Source organism: Felis catus, chromosome C1 (genome assembly GCF_018350175.1).
Source record: "Felis catus isolate Fca126 chromosome C1, F.catus_Fca126_mat1.0, whole genome shotgun sequence".
Taxonomy (NCBI): Eukaryota; Metazoa; Chordata; class Mammalia; order Carnivora; family Felidae; genus Felis; species Felis catus.
In genome coordinates this window covers 18,899,262-18,913,752 of record NC_058375.1, presented here as the reverse complement: position 1 = coordinate 18,913,752, position 14,491 = coordinate 18,899,262, and the positions used below count along the sequence as shown (strand labels likewise).

At 48.0% G+C, this 14,491-nt stretch overlaps 1 protein-coding gene and 1 long non-coding RNA gene across 3 annotated transcripts in view; one reads left to right on the top strand and one right to left on the bottom strand.

Annotated features, from left to right (window-relative positions):
- The window catches only part of LOC101081236 (RH-like protein), a 37,077-nt gene that overhangs the window by 20,373 nt on the left and 2,213 nt on the right, over positions 1–14,491 (top strand). Inside the window, exons 6-9 of one of the 2 annotated variants that reach the window (XM_003989668.5) lie at positions 892–1,029; positions 3,194–3,327; positions 8,136–8,215; positions 11,905–11,978. In XM_003989668.5, coding sequence (XP_003989717.5) covers positions 892–1,029; positions 3,194–3,327; positions 8,136–8,215; positions 11,905–11,978 — 426 coding nt within the window. Of the gene's footprint in view, positions 1–891; positions 1,030–3,193; positions 3,328–8,135; positions 8,941–11,904; positions 11,979–14,491 lie in introns of those variants that run through there. The other variant, XM_019836417.3, reaches the window with a different exon arrangement.
- Positions 443–3,199, bottom strand: LOC102900124. The gene is made up of 2 exons (XR_440870.5): positions 2,435–3,199; positions 443–2,192 (listed from the first exon to the last, which is right to left on the bottom strand). It is a non-coding gene; the product is annotated as an uncharacterized LOC102900124 (long non-coding RNA).

Below are 14,491 nucleotides of genomic sequence, written 5' to 3'. Positions count from 1 at the left end.
GTGTGGCCGGAAGGTCAGAGAAGCCAGAAGCTGGTCCCAGGGCCCAGATCTCCCAAGACTTGGTTTGAGTGGAGGGGAGCAGAGGGAAGTAGCAAGAACCCCCCCTGTTCTAGAAGAACAAAGGACATAGCCGAAATGTGACCCAGGAACAAGGGCTAGCTTATTATTATTATTATTTTTTATTTCTTCTGAGAGAGAGAGAGTGCGTGCGTGGGGGACAGAGAAGGAAAGAGAGAATCCCTAGCAGGCTCCACACCAGCAGCGTGGAGCCCAACATGGGATTCGTACTCGTGAACCGTAAGGTCATGACCTGAGCCGAAATCGAGAGTCGGATGCTTCACTGAGCCACCCAGGCGCCCCACAAGGGCGAGCTTACTGACGTTAGGTCCGGTGGTACAGAGTGGCAGAACCACTAAGTAGCCAATAATAATGATAAAAATAGTAAAAGCAATAATGATGGGTTATATTTCTTGAGCCTTTACTCACGGTCCCTGCTAGCTAGGCCCTGGGCTCAGAGTTGTACATGCGGTAACTCATTTAATCTTACCGTAACCGCATTAAGTAGGTGCTGCTAAAACTCCAATCTTCCAGCGGAAAAGCTGAAGCACGAATGCTTAGGTGGCCAAAGACACATCACTAACAAGCGCGAGGGTGACTGGGATGCGCTTTGAAGTTCAATGCCTCCCAGTCAGGTTGCCGGCCCCCTGAGCCTGAGAAGTGGAGTCAGATGAAGACAATTGATGAAGGCCATGGACTCTCAATGGAGAGGAGGGGGTGTGAAGCAGGGAAGATATTACGGTGTTGCTTGCTACCAGCTTACCAAGCAACCCTGGGCGAGATGTTGTCCTCTCTGTGCCTCGCTTCACTCGCCCACGAGCTGTTTCTTTGCAGAATCATATCCACAATGCGGTACTGGCCGGAGGTGTGGCTGTGGGTGCCTCGTGTTATCTGATCAGCTCGCCTTGGCTCGCCATGGTGCTGGGCCTTACGGCTGGACTGATCTCCACCGGAGGAGCCCTGTGCCTGCCGGTAAGAACCGGGCAACCAACACCCTGATGTGCCTTAGACCAGCAGGGCCCCGGGAGCATGGTGGGGCCATGCAGTGCCATGGGCTGCATTAGGCAGGCACTGGCACCTTCTCAGGCTGGCTTCAAAGCTTGGGTGAGACACCCACCCAGGTTGGATGGGACATTTGTTAGGATCTGGGGAGCAACTAACAGAATCCACTCAAGTTTGCTCAGGCATGGGGGGGAATATTAGAATATGCTGCTGGGAACCCAAGAATGGCTGACACCAGGGACAGGAGTGTCGTAAGGAGCCCAAGAAGCCCCAGCTCTTCTTCTTTCTTTGCTTCTCCTGGATATCCGCTCTAACCTCACTCTGTAGACTTCCTTCCCCCTCTTCTTCTCCTACCCACATGGGGGAATGTAGTCTTGCTCTTCGGGAGAGCAGCCAGGTAGAATCTCTCGGCCCTATACCCAAGTGTTCTGGAGAAGGGACTCCTTGGTTTAGCTTGGACAGCGTGCTTATCTTGGGCTGGGGTGTAGGGGGTGCTGGAGCATAACATACATACGTGGCCGCTGCCCCTGAGCCACATGAATGAGGGGGGGAGGGCAGCAGCCAGAAGAGGGACGCTGGGCCAATCCAGGCCATGTCCACTTCTGATTGTTTAGTTCTTCTAAGCAGATGGACTTTTCTTCCTTCCATACTCAGCAGTTACTAATAATGCCCAGATACCCCATAATAGCCACTTTGTTCTAATACGCTCCCAAGAGAAATATTTAGGAGCAACAACCCTTCATGGGTTTGAAGGCTTGGGAGGAGAAAAAGGAGTAGATTTTTAAGAAGCTGAACTTGGATGAACAGTGGATATTCCGGGAGGCAGTTTCAATCCAAGATAGGGGAAAACGTACCGACAATTTGATCTGACCAGCCGTGAGTAGTCTGCTCTTCACCTTTGGAACTGGAATAAATGTCTTGTAGCTCTTCTGCTCTGAGGCCTGATTCTGAGAGGAGGAACATACAGCCAAAAACTGCGTAACGAGTTCTCATCGGGCTGGGCGTCCATTGCTTCCTCTGTGCCTGTTTCCTTGACTCTGTCACTGGGGGAATGATTCAGAGATGATTCACTTCATCGTTCGTTCGTTCGTTCATTCAGCATGTATGTTTTCACATTGATCCTGCTTCCTGGGCTGTAGGGCAGTGAGGGAAATGGACAGATGAACACACAACCACGTGGCAGCTGCTGCAAAGCCCATCTAAGCCAGCCTGGGACGGATCAGGAAATGCCTCCTGGAGCAGAGGGTGTCTCAGCCACATGTTGACAGATGACTAATATTAGCCAGGCAAAGCGAGGGGCAACGTATTCCAGACAGAAGGCACAGTGTGTTCAAAGGCTCAATGGTGAGAAGAGACACCAAAGCATTGAGCTCACCTGGGAGTGTGGTGGCACCACAGTCTTGAGAGACGAGAGATACTCAGGTATATCCCCTGGGCAGGTTGAGGAGTCTGGGTTTTTATTCTGACGGCACAGGGGATCCTCAGGAGGGAACTGGCCTGTCTAATTTGCATTTGTATCCGCGTATGTTGGCTCATGGCCCCCTGGAAGGCTTAAGCGGCAGAGGGGAAGGAGTGGTGAGGATAAGTCTGGAGGGGTGGTCACATTCTTTTCTTCTCATTAGCCATGCTGTCTTTGGGGTGGCAGTTAAGTTTGGACTAGACCAGTGGGTCTCAGTCACCCACCATCGTCCCCTCCAGGGACGCTTGACAGTATGTGCGGACATTTTTTGGTTGACACACTGTGCGGGGATGCTCCTGGCATCTAGAGGGAGAGCCCAGGGATGCTGCTACACGTGCTACGACACACAGGACGGACTTTTCACAACACAGGGTCATCAGGCCTGCGCTAGACCCTTGCTTCCCAGAGGCTGGTCAGTGGGCCCGTAGCCTTGGCATCACCCGCAACTTTGTTAGAAATGCAGAATCTCAGGCCCCAGGCTCACCGTATCTACCTCTGCGGTCTAACGAGCTCCCCGCGTGATGCCCGGGCACGTGCAGGTCTGAGATGCGCTTCCGTAGGGGAGCCCCAATGCCTACCCTCTTTGGGTGGCCCTGGAGGCCAAGGATCTGTGGAAAACCCGGGGGGAGAGTCCCAGTCCTGCACGTACATCTGCTTATGTGACGCTTGTTCTAGATGTATTTTAACCACGTGCTGGGGATCTACGACACCGGTGGCGTGTACTACACCTTCGGCTTGCCGGGGCTCCTCGGAGAGATCGCCCACATCGTGCTGATCACGTATCAAGCTGACCAGACCAAGAGTGCCATGTGAGTCACTCAGCTCATCCCCTTCACGCCCCCATTCAGCTCGGGGTGAAACACGCCCCCCGCCAGCACCCTTCGCTGAAGCACACGTGTTCAGAGCCGGGCACTCAGCAGGCCTTAGCAAATATTTGTCGGCAGATGGATTAGTAAACCCTGCAGAGCCCCTACCTCTCCAGGCCGTGGCTGCTTTCCAGGAAGGACAGCTTAGGGGCAGGGCAAAGGCAGACAGGTGTGAGGCTCCCCCAGATGACCTGACAGAGCAGGTCAATCAGGCCAAGCCAGCCGAGTCTGTTTTACAGCCGCTGGTGGTTTGGGTCCCGGGGAAGATTGTGTTGTGCAGTCGGACTTGTTCTGACCTTGTACCAGCAGGCACGCTACCTGATCTCTCTAAGCCTCATTGCCTGATTATGAATGCAGACACTGATGGCGCATTCCCTCCTAGGGTTGTTGGAGGCGACTTGAGGCCAGGCGCCTTGTGGTTAAAAGGATTGAATACTTTTTTTCTTAAACATTTTTTAATGTTGATTATTTTTGAGAGAGAGAGCGCGCACAAGCGGGGGAGGGGCAGAGAGAGGGGTAGATACAGAATCCAAAGCAGACTCCAGGCTCTGAGCTGTGAGCACAGAGCCCGACGCGGGGCTCGAACCCATGAACTGCGAGATCATGAGCTGAAGTCGGACGCTCGACCGACTGAGCCACCCAGGCGCCCTAGGATGTAATACTTTCATGTAAGAAAACACAAAGCACAATCCTCCCTGAGGCCTGGGGAGAGGAGGAGCTTGGCCAAGGTCTCACTGTGAGGCAGGAACGTGGGCCTCCGGACTCGGCTCAGATCCTATGTCCTCCAGACAACGGATGGCGGCGACCGGTTTCACGTACCCGAGCCCTGGCCATCACCTCCCGGGGCTTGCGTGACTATCTTCCAGGCGTGGTGCACATAAAATGAAAAAGTGACTTGGGCATGATACGGGGATAGGTTTTTCCGGATGAACTGATATAGTGATCGCAGTAATAGTACTGATAACAATCGCCGCTGTTGATTGACAGCTTTCTAGATGCCAGGCACTCACTACGCGAAAATCATCGTAGGCATCATCTCATGGAATCCTCACGACCACCCTGTGAGGTATTATCATATTCCAAGAAATGATACGTGTGGGGTAGTGATCTGCCCTAAGTCACTTGGCTGGAGCCCATCTCCAGGTGGGGAGACACCTCAGTGGGGCTCCGATGGTGTGTCGGCCACCGTTTTAACAGCTGTGCAACTCAGCAAATCCTTTCCCCTCTCTGGGCCCCTGAGTCCCCTCTGTAAAGCTCAGGTGCCTGCTGGGGCCGGGCCGGTAAGGTCAAAAAATGGGAGCAGCGAGGGGAGGCTGGAAAACAGTGGGAAGTTGCTCCTCAGCACCAGGCGGCCATAACTGCGCGGGGACCAAGGCTCAGTGTCCCCAGATGTGACTTTTCAAGAGAAGCCAAAACTCCAGAGCTATGCACCTACACTCCCAAGCATGGGCAAAAGATTCAAAATCGTCAAGACACATCGTGTGGGCCAAATTCTGCTCCGGGGTGGCCAATCTGTGACTTCAGAGCCGCCGGCCCTTCTAGCTTCCTAAGTCTGTGATTCTGTGGCTCTCCTAGAGCAGTAAATCCTACCCTACCCCAGACCTGCATGGTTAGAAATCTGGTGATGAGGTAGGCGCCTGGGTGGCTGTTGGCTTTTAAGTGCTCAACTCCTGATTTCGGCTCAGGTCACGATCCCGGGGTCATGGGATCCAGCCCGGCATGGGGCTCCCCGCTCGGCACAGAGCTGGCTTGAGATTCTCTCCCCCGCCCCCCTCTCTCTTCACCCTGCAAAATTTAAAGAGATCTGGCGATGGGAGCCCGGCAATCTGTCTTCCACCCAGCCCTCTAGGTGATTCTCCCATAAACCAGTTGGAGACCGCTGGCCTATAGCAAAGAACAGGAAAACAAAGGCCGGTTGACCAATGGGGTGCTGCTAAAGGATTAACAAACAAAGCCCTGACTGCAGTGGTGCAAATACTCCCTTCTGTGGCCAATTGCAAGCCATCAAGGGGCTGTCACTGAGCGGGTACACTTAGGAAGGGTTGAGAACACGGCCTGTGCACCCACCCTGTGAGCAGGCTCTAGCACACCTCTGTGAGTCAACTCTGACTGCGAAACCTTATCACACACAGGCACCGGGCAGCAGAGAGAGGGAGAGAGGGTCTGGAACTGAGACTATGTCTTTGGGTTTGTAGTGGTGGGGTAATGAGTGGGGGGAGGTCTCCGGCTGGGCAGGAAGAGAAAGCATATATTAGAGTTTGTGCTTGGGCAGATTATAATATGAATTTTGCACTCCCGTGAAAGCTGACTGGTGGAGAGAGAGGAGTAAACAATTTCGGCTGTTAGTTGGGCCCAGTGATAAATGAGTGCCAAGTAGACAAATACTGAATCCAAGAAACACAGTTAAAATCAGTATTCTATTGTATGAATGCAGCACAATTTATGTATCCACTACTGATGAGCATTTGGGTTCTTTCCAGTTTGGAGCTATTACGAATATTCTAGTGTTGCCGCCATGAACATTCTAGCACTTTTTTTTTTTTTTTTTTTTTTTTAGAACATACAAATGCACTTCTGTTGAGCAAATGCCTAGAAGCAGAATTGTTGGATCACAAGCAGAATTGTTGGATCACAGTATTCCCATGATCCCTTTTAGAGGAAACTTCCAGTTTTCCACCATAGTCTGTGCCGGTTTCTTCACCTGTGGCACCCGAGAGTTCCCCTTACCCTATATATTCTCTAACACCTCATGTTTTTCATCTTTTTAATTTTCTCCACTTAGGCATCAAACTTATCTTTTTTTCTTTTAAAGTAGGCTCCACACATGGTGTGGAGCCCGACTCAGGGCTTGAGCTCACAACCCTGAGGTGAAGACCTGAACTGAGATCAAGAGTCAAACGCTTAACCAACTGAGCCACCCAGGTGTTCCTAGGCATCAGACTTTCTCATTTTATTATTATTATTTTAAAAATGTTTTTAATTTTTAAATGTTTATTTATTTTTGAGAGAGAGGGAGAGAGACAGAGCACACATGGGGGAAGGGCAGAGATAAAGGGAGACACAGAATCCAAAGCAGGCTCCAGGCTCTGAGCTGTCAGCACAGAGCCTGATGTGGGGCTTGAACCCATGAACGAAGAGATCATGACATGAGCCAAAGTCGGGCACTCAACAGACTGAGCCACCCAGGCACCCCATTTATTATTATTACTTTTTTTTTTAATGTTTATTTTTGAGAGAGAGACAGAGAGCGTGAGCGGGGGAGGGGCAGAGAGAGAGGGAGACACAGGATCCGAAGCAGGCTCCAGGCTCCGAGCTGTCCGCACAGAGCCCGACGCGGGGCTCGAACCCACGAAGTGTGAGATCATGACCTGGGCCGAAGTCAGACGCTCAACCGACTGAGCCACCCAGGCGCCCCTATTATTATCACTTTTTAATGTTTATTTATTTTTGAGAGAAGGAGACAGAGTGTGAGTGGGGGAGGGGCAGAGAGAGGGAGACACAGAATCAGAAGCAGGCTCCAGGCTCCGAGCTGTCAGCACAGAGCCCGACGCAGGGCCTGAACCCATGAACTGTGAGATCATGACCTGAGCCGAAGTCAGATGCTCAGAAGTCAGATGCTCAGCCGACTGAGCCCCCTGGGTGCTCCTAGGCATCAAATTTATCATTTTCTTATTATTTTCTTACTGTTCATTTTTCAGAAAGAGAGATCACACGTGTGTGAGCACTAGTGGGTGAGGGACAGAGAGAGGAGACAGAGGATCCAAAGCAGGCTCTGTGCTGACAACAGACAACCCTATGTCGGGCTCGAACTCAAGAGCCGTGAGACTGTGACCTGAGCTGAAGTTGGATGCTTAATTGAGCCACCCACTCAAACTTATCATTTTAATTTTAATTACCCTGATAACTGATTAAATAGAGCACGTTTCATATGCTTTTTGGACATTTGATTATCTTTTTTTGTGAAACGTCTCTCCGAGTTCTTTAGTTCTTTTGCCCATTTTTTTTGTTGTGCTGTTCTGTCTTTTTCTTACAGATTTGTAGGAATTCTGGTTATAGAGCCTTTGTCACATACATGTGTCATGAATATCTTCTCGCATTTTGTAGGTTATCTTTTGCCTTCTTAATGGTGTCTTTTGATGAACAGAAGTTCTCCATTTTAATACAGTTCAATTTATCATTGTTCCCTTTACATTTGCATGTTCTGTTTAAGAAATGTTTCTCTATTGTAAGGTCATATAGATGTCCTGCCAGGCCACTTAGTAGTTTAAAGCGAGGTCTCGGGGTTGTCTTGAAGGAGGGAGGACAGGGAAGTATGTTCAACAGGGGTGGGCAGGGGAGATGAGCCTTATAGCCAAGCTATGCTCCGCGTTGCCCTGATGGAAAGAGAATTCTCATCTTTAATTGCCTATGAGGAAACTTGGGGCTCAGAAAGGTTAAGTGACTTGCCTAGGATTATGCAGCTAGTGACAGTCTTTGAACATGAACCTGGGCTTTCTGCCTCCTGATCAAGTTCATCACCCATGGGTTCTGAGAACTGAAGTAAGCCGAAGAGGATCTTAGAATCCCCCCTTCCCTTCTTACATGTCTGTGTGGCTTTGCGGGAATGTGACAGGGGAATGTGTTGCCAGGGGAGAGGACGTTTGTTCTGCTGGTAGCCCTTCCTGACAGCATCGTTACTGATGCAGACAGTCCTTTTTGATCTCTGCAGTCTGATGCCTGAATGCGACTATATTCTGCTTTGTCATTTCTAGGATTAACTACCAGTTGCTCTTGGACATTGGGGCACTGAGCTTGGCCATGGCTATGGGTCTGCTAATTGGTCTTTTGACAGGTAAGTATGAGACCACCCTTCTTCCCCATGGTGCAGGGCACAGGCCCCAGGGCCAGAGTGCACCTGCCCCATGGCTGGATGTGTATACCCATCCCCTTCTCTGTGAACCCCCTCAGCTCCGGCCAAATGAGGCAAACCACTAAGACCTTGATTAACAACAACAAGAGAATCACATCATTTCAGCATTGGAAAGGCCCTCAGAGGCCGCTTGCTGTAGGTGTGGACTCTGAGGGCCAGAGAAAGTTAAGAGACTTTCCTGAGGTTGTAAGTAGGGGTGAGTGGCGACACTGCAACCTTGTGAACCCAGGGCTGGTGGCTTCACCCAGTTTTGTGCATAAAGCCAAGGAAACCCTTATGCCAAAAAGCTTACCTTTATTCCCTGAGAATACTCAAAGTATTATTTCGTTCAGCAAATATTTATTCAGTATCTACCATGAGCCAGACACTATTCTTAGGCACTAGGGACACAACAGTGAACAAAACAAGTTTCCTCATCCCATGGGGTTGATATTCTAGTGGAGGGGGTGGCAATAAATAAACGAAGAAGTAGAGTATTTGCTATGTCGGAGACTCAGGGTAGAGGAGCATAGAGTCAGTGTGAGGGTGGGGTACTCTTTTAGAAGGGGAGGAAGGGTGAGGCCCCTGGGTGGCTCAGTGGGTTAAGTGTCTGACTCTTGATATCTGCTCAGGTCCTGATTTCATGGTTGTAGGATCCAGCCCTGGGTCAGGCTCTGTGCTAAACGTGGAGCCCGCTTGGGGATTCCCTCTTTTCTCCTCTCTCTCTCTCTGCCCCTCTCCTGCTCGCACTCTCTCTCTTTCTCAAAATAAATAAATAAACATAAAAAAAAAAAAGCATGGGAAGGAAAGGTCTATCTAATAAGTTGACCTTTAAGCAGAAACCTGAACAGAGAGAGGGAACAAAACCTACCACCCATGTGTTTATTTAGCAGAAGAGCATTCCATGAAAAGGGATAGCAAGTGCAAAGGCCTTGAGGCAGGAGCAAAGAATGCTCAGGGTGGCTGATATGGATATAGCGAAAGGGAGAGTGGCAGGGGTTGAGAACAGAGTGGTAATAAGGAGCGAGATAATTCTGAGATGGGAAGCCATTAGAAATCTTTAAACAGAGGGTTGAAGTATGCTTTTGCTCCTGCAATATGACAGAATAGCGAAGAACCTCAGGGAGTTACTAATTTGCCAGTCTTGTTTATATGCTAGCTGAAAAGATGCTTGCTGTCCAGAACTGCTCACCTTTATTCAACAAGCAAACAGCTTTATTGGTTAGACATTCATAGATTGTTTCCCTAAGCAGGGAATGAATGCCAAATAAGAGAGAAAATAGCATTAACAGACGTAAAAGAGTTGTATGGCCTTGGGCAGATCGGTTTACTCTCTCTGAGCCTGGGCCTTGGGAGGCTTTTCTGTAAAATGAATGGACCGTGGTAGCTGATCATTGGGCTTCTTTTATGCTCCAAAACAAATATGAAGGTACTTTTTGGAATTGCCTGGGTGATTTTAGACAGCAAGACTGACCAGAGTCACTTTAATATACCAACTGGCCTCAACTTTCATCAGAGTCAAGGAGATTAAATACAGACGAGAAAAATGCCTCCCTCTGTAAGTTTGCGTTCCATCTGTGGTGGCAGTCCAATCCTGAGTAGGGCTACCAGATTTAGCGAGTGAAAATACAAGGCACCCATTTTTTAAATTCAAAATTAACTGAGCATCCTAGATTACTTTATCTGGCAACTTTCACCCGGACTATGACACCATTCACCATCGTCACTAGTATTCACAAAATGACACTCATGTGCACTGTCTTGTAAAACCCCTGGGAGGGCCTTTTTTTAATGCTTCACTGGAGTCAAAAAAGAAAATGGAGGAAAAGACACTCACAGTGTTCCTTTAGGAGTCAAGACCAATGAGCGTCCGTCTTTCCATGTAGCTTTGAACATAAGAAAGCTGGTGAATAAGAAAAACGTGAACAATGGAAGGGGAAAGAGGCCACTAAGCAGCCAAGATAGCACCTGACTCCCTAAAGCCAAGCATTTCGCTTGTCAAGAGGCCCCTGATTTGGGGCCTGTCTACATTTACTTAAGAAACAATCCTATGGGGGCACCTGGGTGGCTCAGTTGGTTAAGCGTCCAACTTCGGCTCAGGCCACGATCTCACCATTCATGAGTTCAAGCCCCGCATTGGTCTCTGTGCTGACAGCTCAGAGCCTGAAGCCTGCTTTGGATTCTGTGTCTTCCTCTCTCTCTGCCTCTTCCCTGCTTATACTCTCTCTCTCTCGCTCTCAAAAATAAATAAACAGTAAAAATTTTTTTTAATAATAATAAAAAAAAGAAACGATCCTATCAAGCATGGTTATTGGGTTTCTGAATTCAGGCAGATTAGAAATGGCAGGTTAGAGGTGGGATAGTTTTCTCGAAGTAAGGCACACTGGTAGAAGTTAGAGGTCAAAGTAGACAGCCTAACAGAAGAAAAGAAATTCTTTAAGCCAGACACTAGAACATGTAAAGCTTGGGCTGCTGAGAGAAGAAGCCAACAACCCCAACAGCTATATACTTTCTCTGCATTATATAGTGCATTTCATAAATGGATGTTCCTAGCAATATTTCCGATTAAAAAAAAAGTCTAAATGTGTTTAGTGTTGTCTCATAAGACACGAAAATATAGCATATTTTGAATGGATTTTCATCAGCTATCTGGAAAGTTCATGTAGGTGTTAGAGATCGTTTCTGAGTAATTCTAGCTAAATGAAGGGTGCTGGTTGCCTCCTACATGCCAATATCAGTTAAAGGTGTGCCCTACAAAAGGAAAATGTGACTAAGTACATGCCTACTCTTGTTAATCTTAATATTTAATGCATGAGGGCCGATCATCATTAAAAATACATAGATAAGGGGTGCCGGGGTGGCTCAGACAGTTAAGCATCTGACTTCGGCTCAGGTCATGATCTCACAGTTCGTGAGTTTGAGCCCTGTGTCAGGCTCTGTGCTGACAGTCTGGAGCCTGCTTCAGGTTCTGTGTCTCCCTCTCTCTCTCTGCCCCTCCCCTGCTCATATTCTGTCTCTCAAAAATAAACATTAAAAAAAAAAAAAAGAAAAATGAGCAATCACTTCATGTATCCTGGAAAATTCGGCCAACTTTGTGCAGCTGGAGGAAGGCACAGGGCCAAGCTCTCTGGGCAGGGGCGAGATGGGTGGAGAGAAGAGTAGGCACAAAAGCAAGTTGGTATAAACTACTTTCCTAACTAACAAGTGGAATCTTGAGCTGAGGTCATGGAGAGTTTATTGGAGCTGGTGACGCAGGACCTACAGGGGCACCTAATTGGAGTTGCTGTCCATGGTAGTTCCTGTGTTCTTACTGGATCCACTTTTAGGTGGGGGCACCATGTTCTATTCCATCTTGGGAAGCATGTCAGATCCGTGGCTATTGCATACCTCTCACTGTCATCTTAATCCTTTGGAGATATAATTGCACTTGCCAGTTTCCTTTAAAAGGTGTTTGTAGAATTAACTAAGCTGGTCCAGGAAGGACAGCACTCCAATTTGTCTGTCTCCTGGTTGTAGAAGAAAAAGGGATTTTTTGTGGAGATAACCATACCTGGCATAGGATATTTTTATTAATTTTGAGATAACAAATGCTGTGCCCTAAATGTTTAACATGTAATTTTGAATCTTAACAGGTTTGGTCTTAAACCTCAAAATATGGAGAGGACCTCATGTATCTAAATATTTTGATGACCAAGCTTTCTGGGAGGTAAGATTTTTAACCTAATGTCATAGATTTTGAGTGAATGAACTCAAAAAGATATCTGGTATATCTGTTTATAGGTCGACCTGGTGTTTGAAGAACAAAATAAAAACAAAATGTGCGTGCGTGTGTGTATACATGTGTTGGTGAGGGCTGGGGAGGTGGTAAAGGTTACCATTTCCCTGATGCCTCAAGGTCACTGAAGGTCAGAGATGTGAGAATGGCCGCTGGCCACACTTCTCCCATCTGGAGTCATCAAAGTGGGCAAATAGTTTGACATGAAGGTGATAGAATCCTGCAAGGCAAGGGCCAGAAGGCCTGCAGGGGCCAACAAATCTATTCCCCTCATCTGACAGACACACTTGAGTGGAACCATGACTGTTCAAGTTCTCGAGTGAGTGTGTGGCACAGCTTGATCTAGAACACAACTCTTGATAAATTATAGCCAGTGGACACAAGAAAACTTATACTATAGGAGTCTGGGATCATTCAGCCAAAGAACAGAGAGCTCAAACAATGCAGCTGCTGCTGTGGGTCTCTGTGTTCCGTGTCGCATTTGTTCTCATGACTAGGCTAGAAAGAGGGTCAGGGCTCATTTCCTGTCATCCTCCCTTTGACCTACACTCTCACATTTCACTAAGAACTCTGATATGTGTAGGACGTCTGGGTGGCTCGGTCGGTTAAGAACTTTGATATGTGTCACCTTAGGTAACTTCCATTTGATGCTGAGGTCGAGTGGGCAAACATTGCAAAACTATAAATGGGAGGTTGGGGCTGACAGAGGTCAGGCTAACGCCCAACATCATACCATTGTGAGTGGCAGAGACAGGAACCAGGCCTCCTGAGTCCCAGGCCGATCCTTTCTCCACCTGCCATGCCAAGATACTGATCACGAAAGGGACAGAGAACCAGCCTTATTATGGATGGGCCTGGGCATCAGCATTTGTAGAGGCAAAAAGGAGAACCGGCCTCTTGTCCTTTTCCTCCCTTCTTCATCGCTTCTCTTTCCTTCTCTTCCTCTTCAAACAGCTTTATGGAGGTGTAACTGACAGCAAACACATATTTAAAGTAATATAATTTGATACATTTAAACATATTTATATGCCCATAAAACCATCACCACCATGTTTCCTCATGCCTCTTTGAAACTACTCCCTCCCCGCTCCACCCCATCCCGTCCCCAGGCAAACACCTAACTGCCTTCTGTCCAATAGATTGGTTTACATTTTCTACAGTTTTGTAAAAACGAATCACACGGAACATTCTTTGGCATCTTTTCGCCAGCGTAATTATTCTGAGAGTCACCCATTACGTGGGTGCTTGTAAAGCGTCTCATCTCGTACCAGCTTTTCCCTCCAGCTGGTCTCTCCCAGTCCCTGCAAGGGTTCCTGCCCCTCTGGCGGCAGCAGGGTGATCTAGTGAAAGAGTTACTCAGAAAACTGGTTGAATCCAGCCATTCATCGGGCAAGTATTTATTGAGCAACTACTATACGCCAAGCATTCTGCTGATTAACCAGATATGCCGCAAACAGGACAAATGTCCAGCTCAATTATTTGAGTTGCAATAAATGTTTGCTAACTAAATGGGGGAAATCTGAGGAGCCCCGCCTCACACTGGCCACTGCAGCAGTGGGCGAGATGGGACAATGAATGGAGACCAGTTCTGCAGGGTGTCACATAGGCCAGTTTCTCAACCTCTCTTACTGGTGAAATAAGGATGGCAATCTTTGTTCTACCTCACCGGGTTGTTTGGGAGACCAAACGAGAGGCAATAATGTCCGTAACTACATTCTGTAAAATGCAAAGCAGCACATGAATGTGAAACGGGGGGTTAACCAACCACAAAGGAATGCGTAAGCCTAATACTTATCGTTTATCGTAAGCCTCCGGTGTCCGATTTTGTGCTAGATGCTTTTCAACATTATCTGACTTTTATCCTCGCAATAACCGTGCCCAAGAGTAAGGATCCCAGTCTCGAAGATGAGCAGTAACTTGTCCAAAATGATAGAGCTAGTAAGTAAATGGAAAAGGAGGAATTGAACTGGTGTCTGGCTCCAAAGACACAGCGTGTGTGTGTGTGTGTGTGTGTGTGTGTGTGTGTGTGTGTGTTGTGGGCAGTTGCTGGAGGACAGTCCCTTCTCGCCCCGCTATTCTGATTTAGTTTCTTACAGCTGAGTAGAGCCATTTACTCAGCAGTGTAACACAGCTTTCATTTGAAAAGCCAAATATCCATTAAAGAGGCAAGAATTCAAACTTCCAAAGCTGAAAAATCCAGGGGTGATTTTTTTTTTTTTTTCGTAAGCCATCCAAAAAGGATTTTAAACATTATTGAATCTCCTAATGCACTTCAGGGAACCAGACTCCTGGGGGTTGGAAGGGACATTCCTCTGCTGGTTGCCCAGACCATGCCTGGAGGTTTGGGGGTTGGGGTACTCGCTATTCCCCAGAGGTCCCCCATCTCATCCTCGGATGGTTCTATTACTAATTGATTATTTATTCACTAATTAATTCCATTTAAA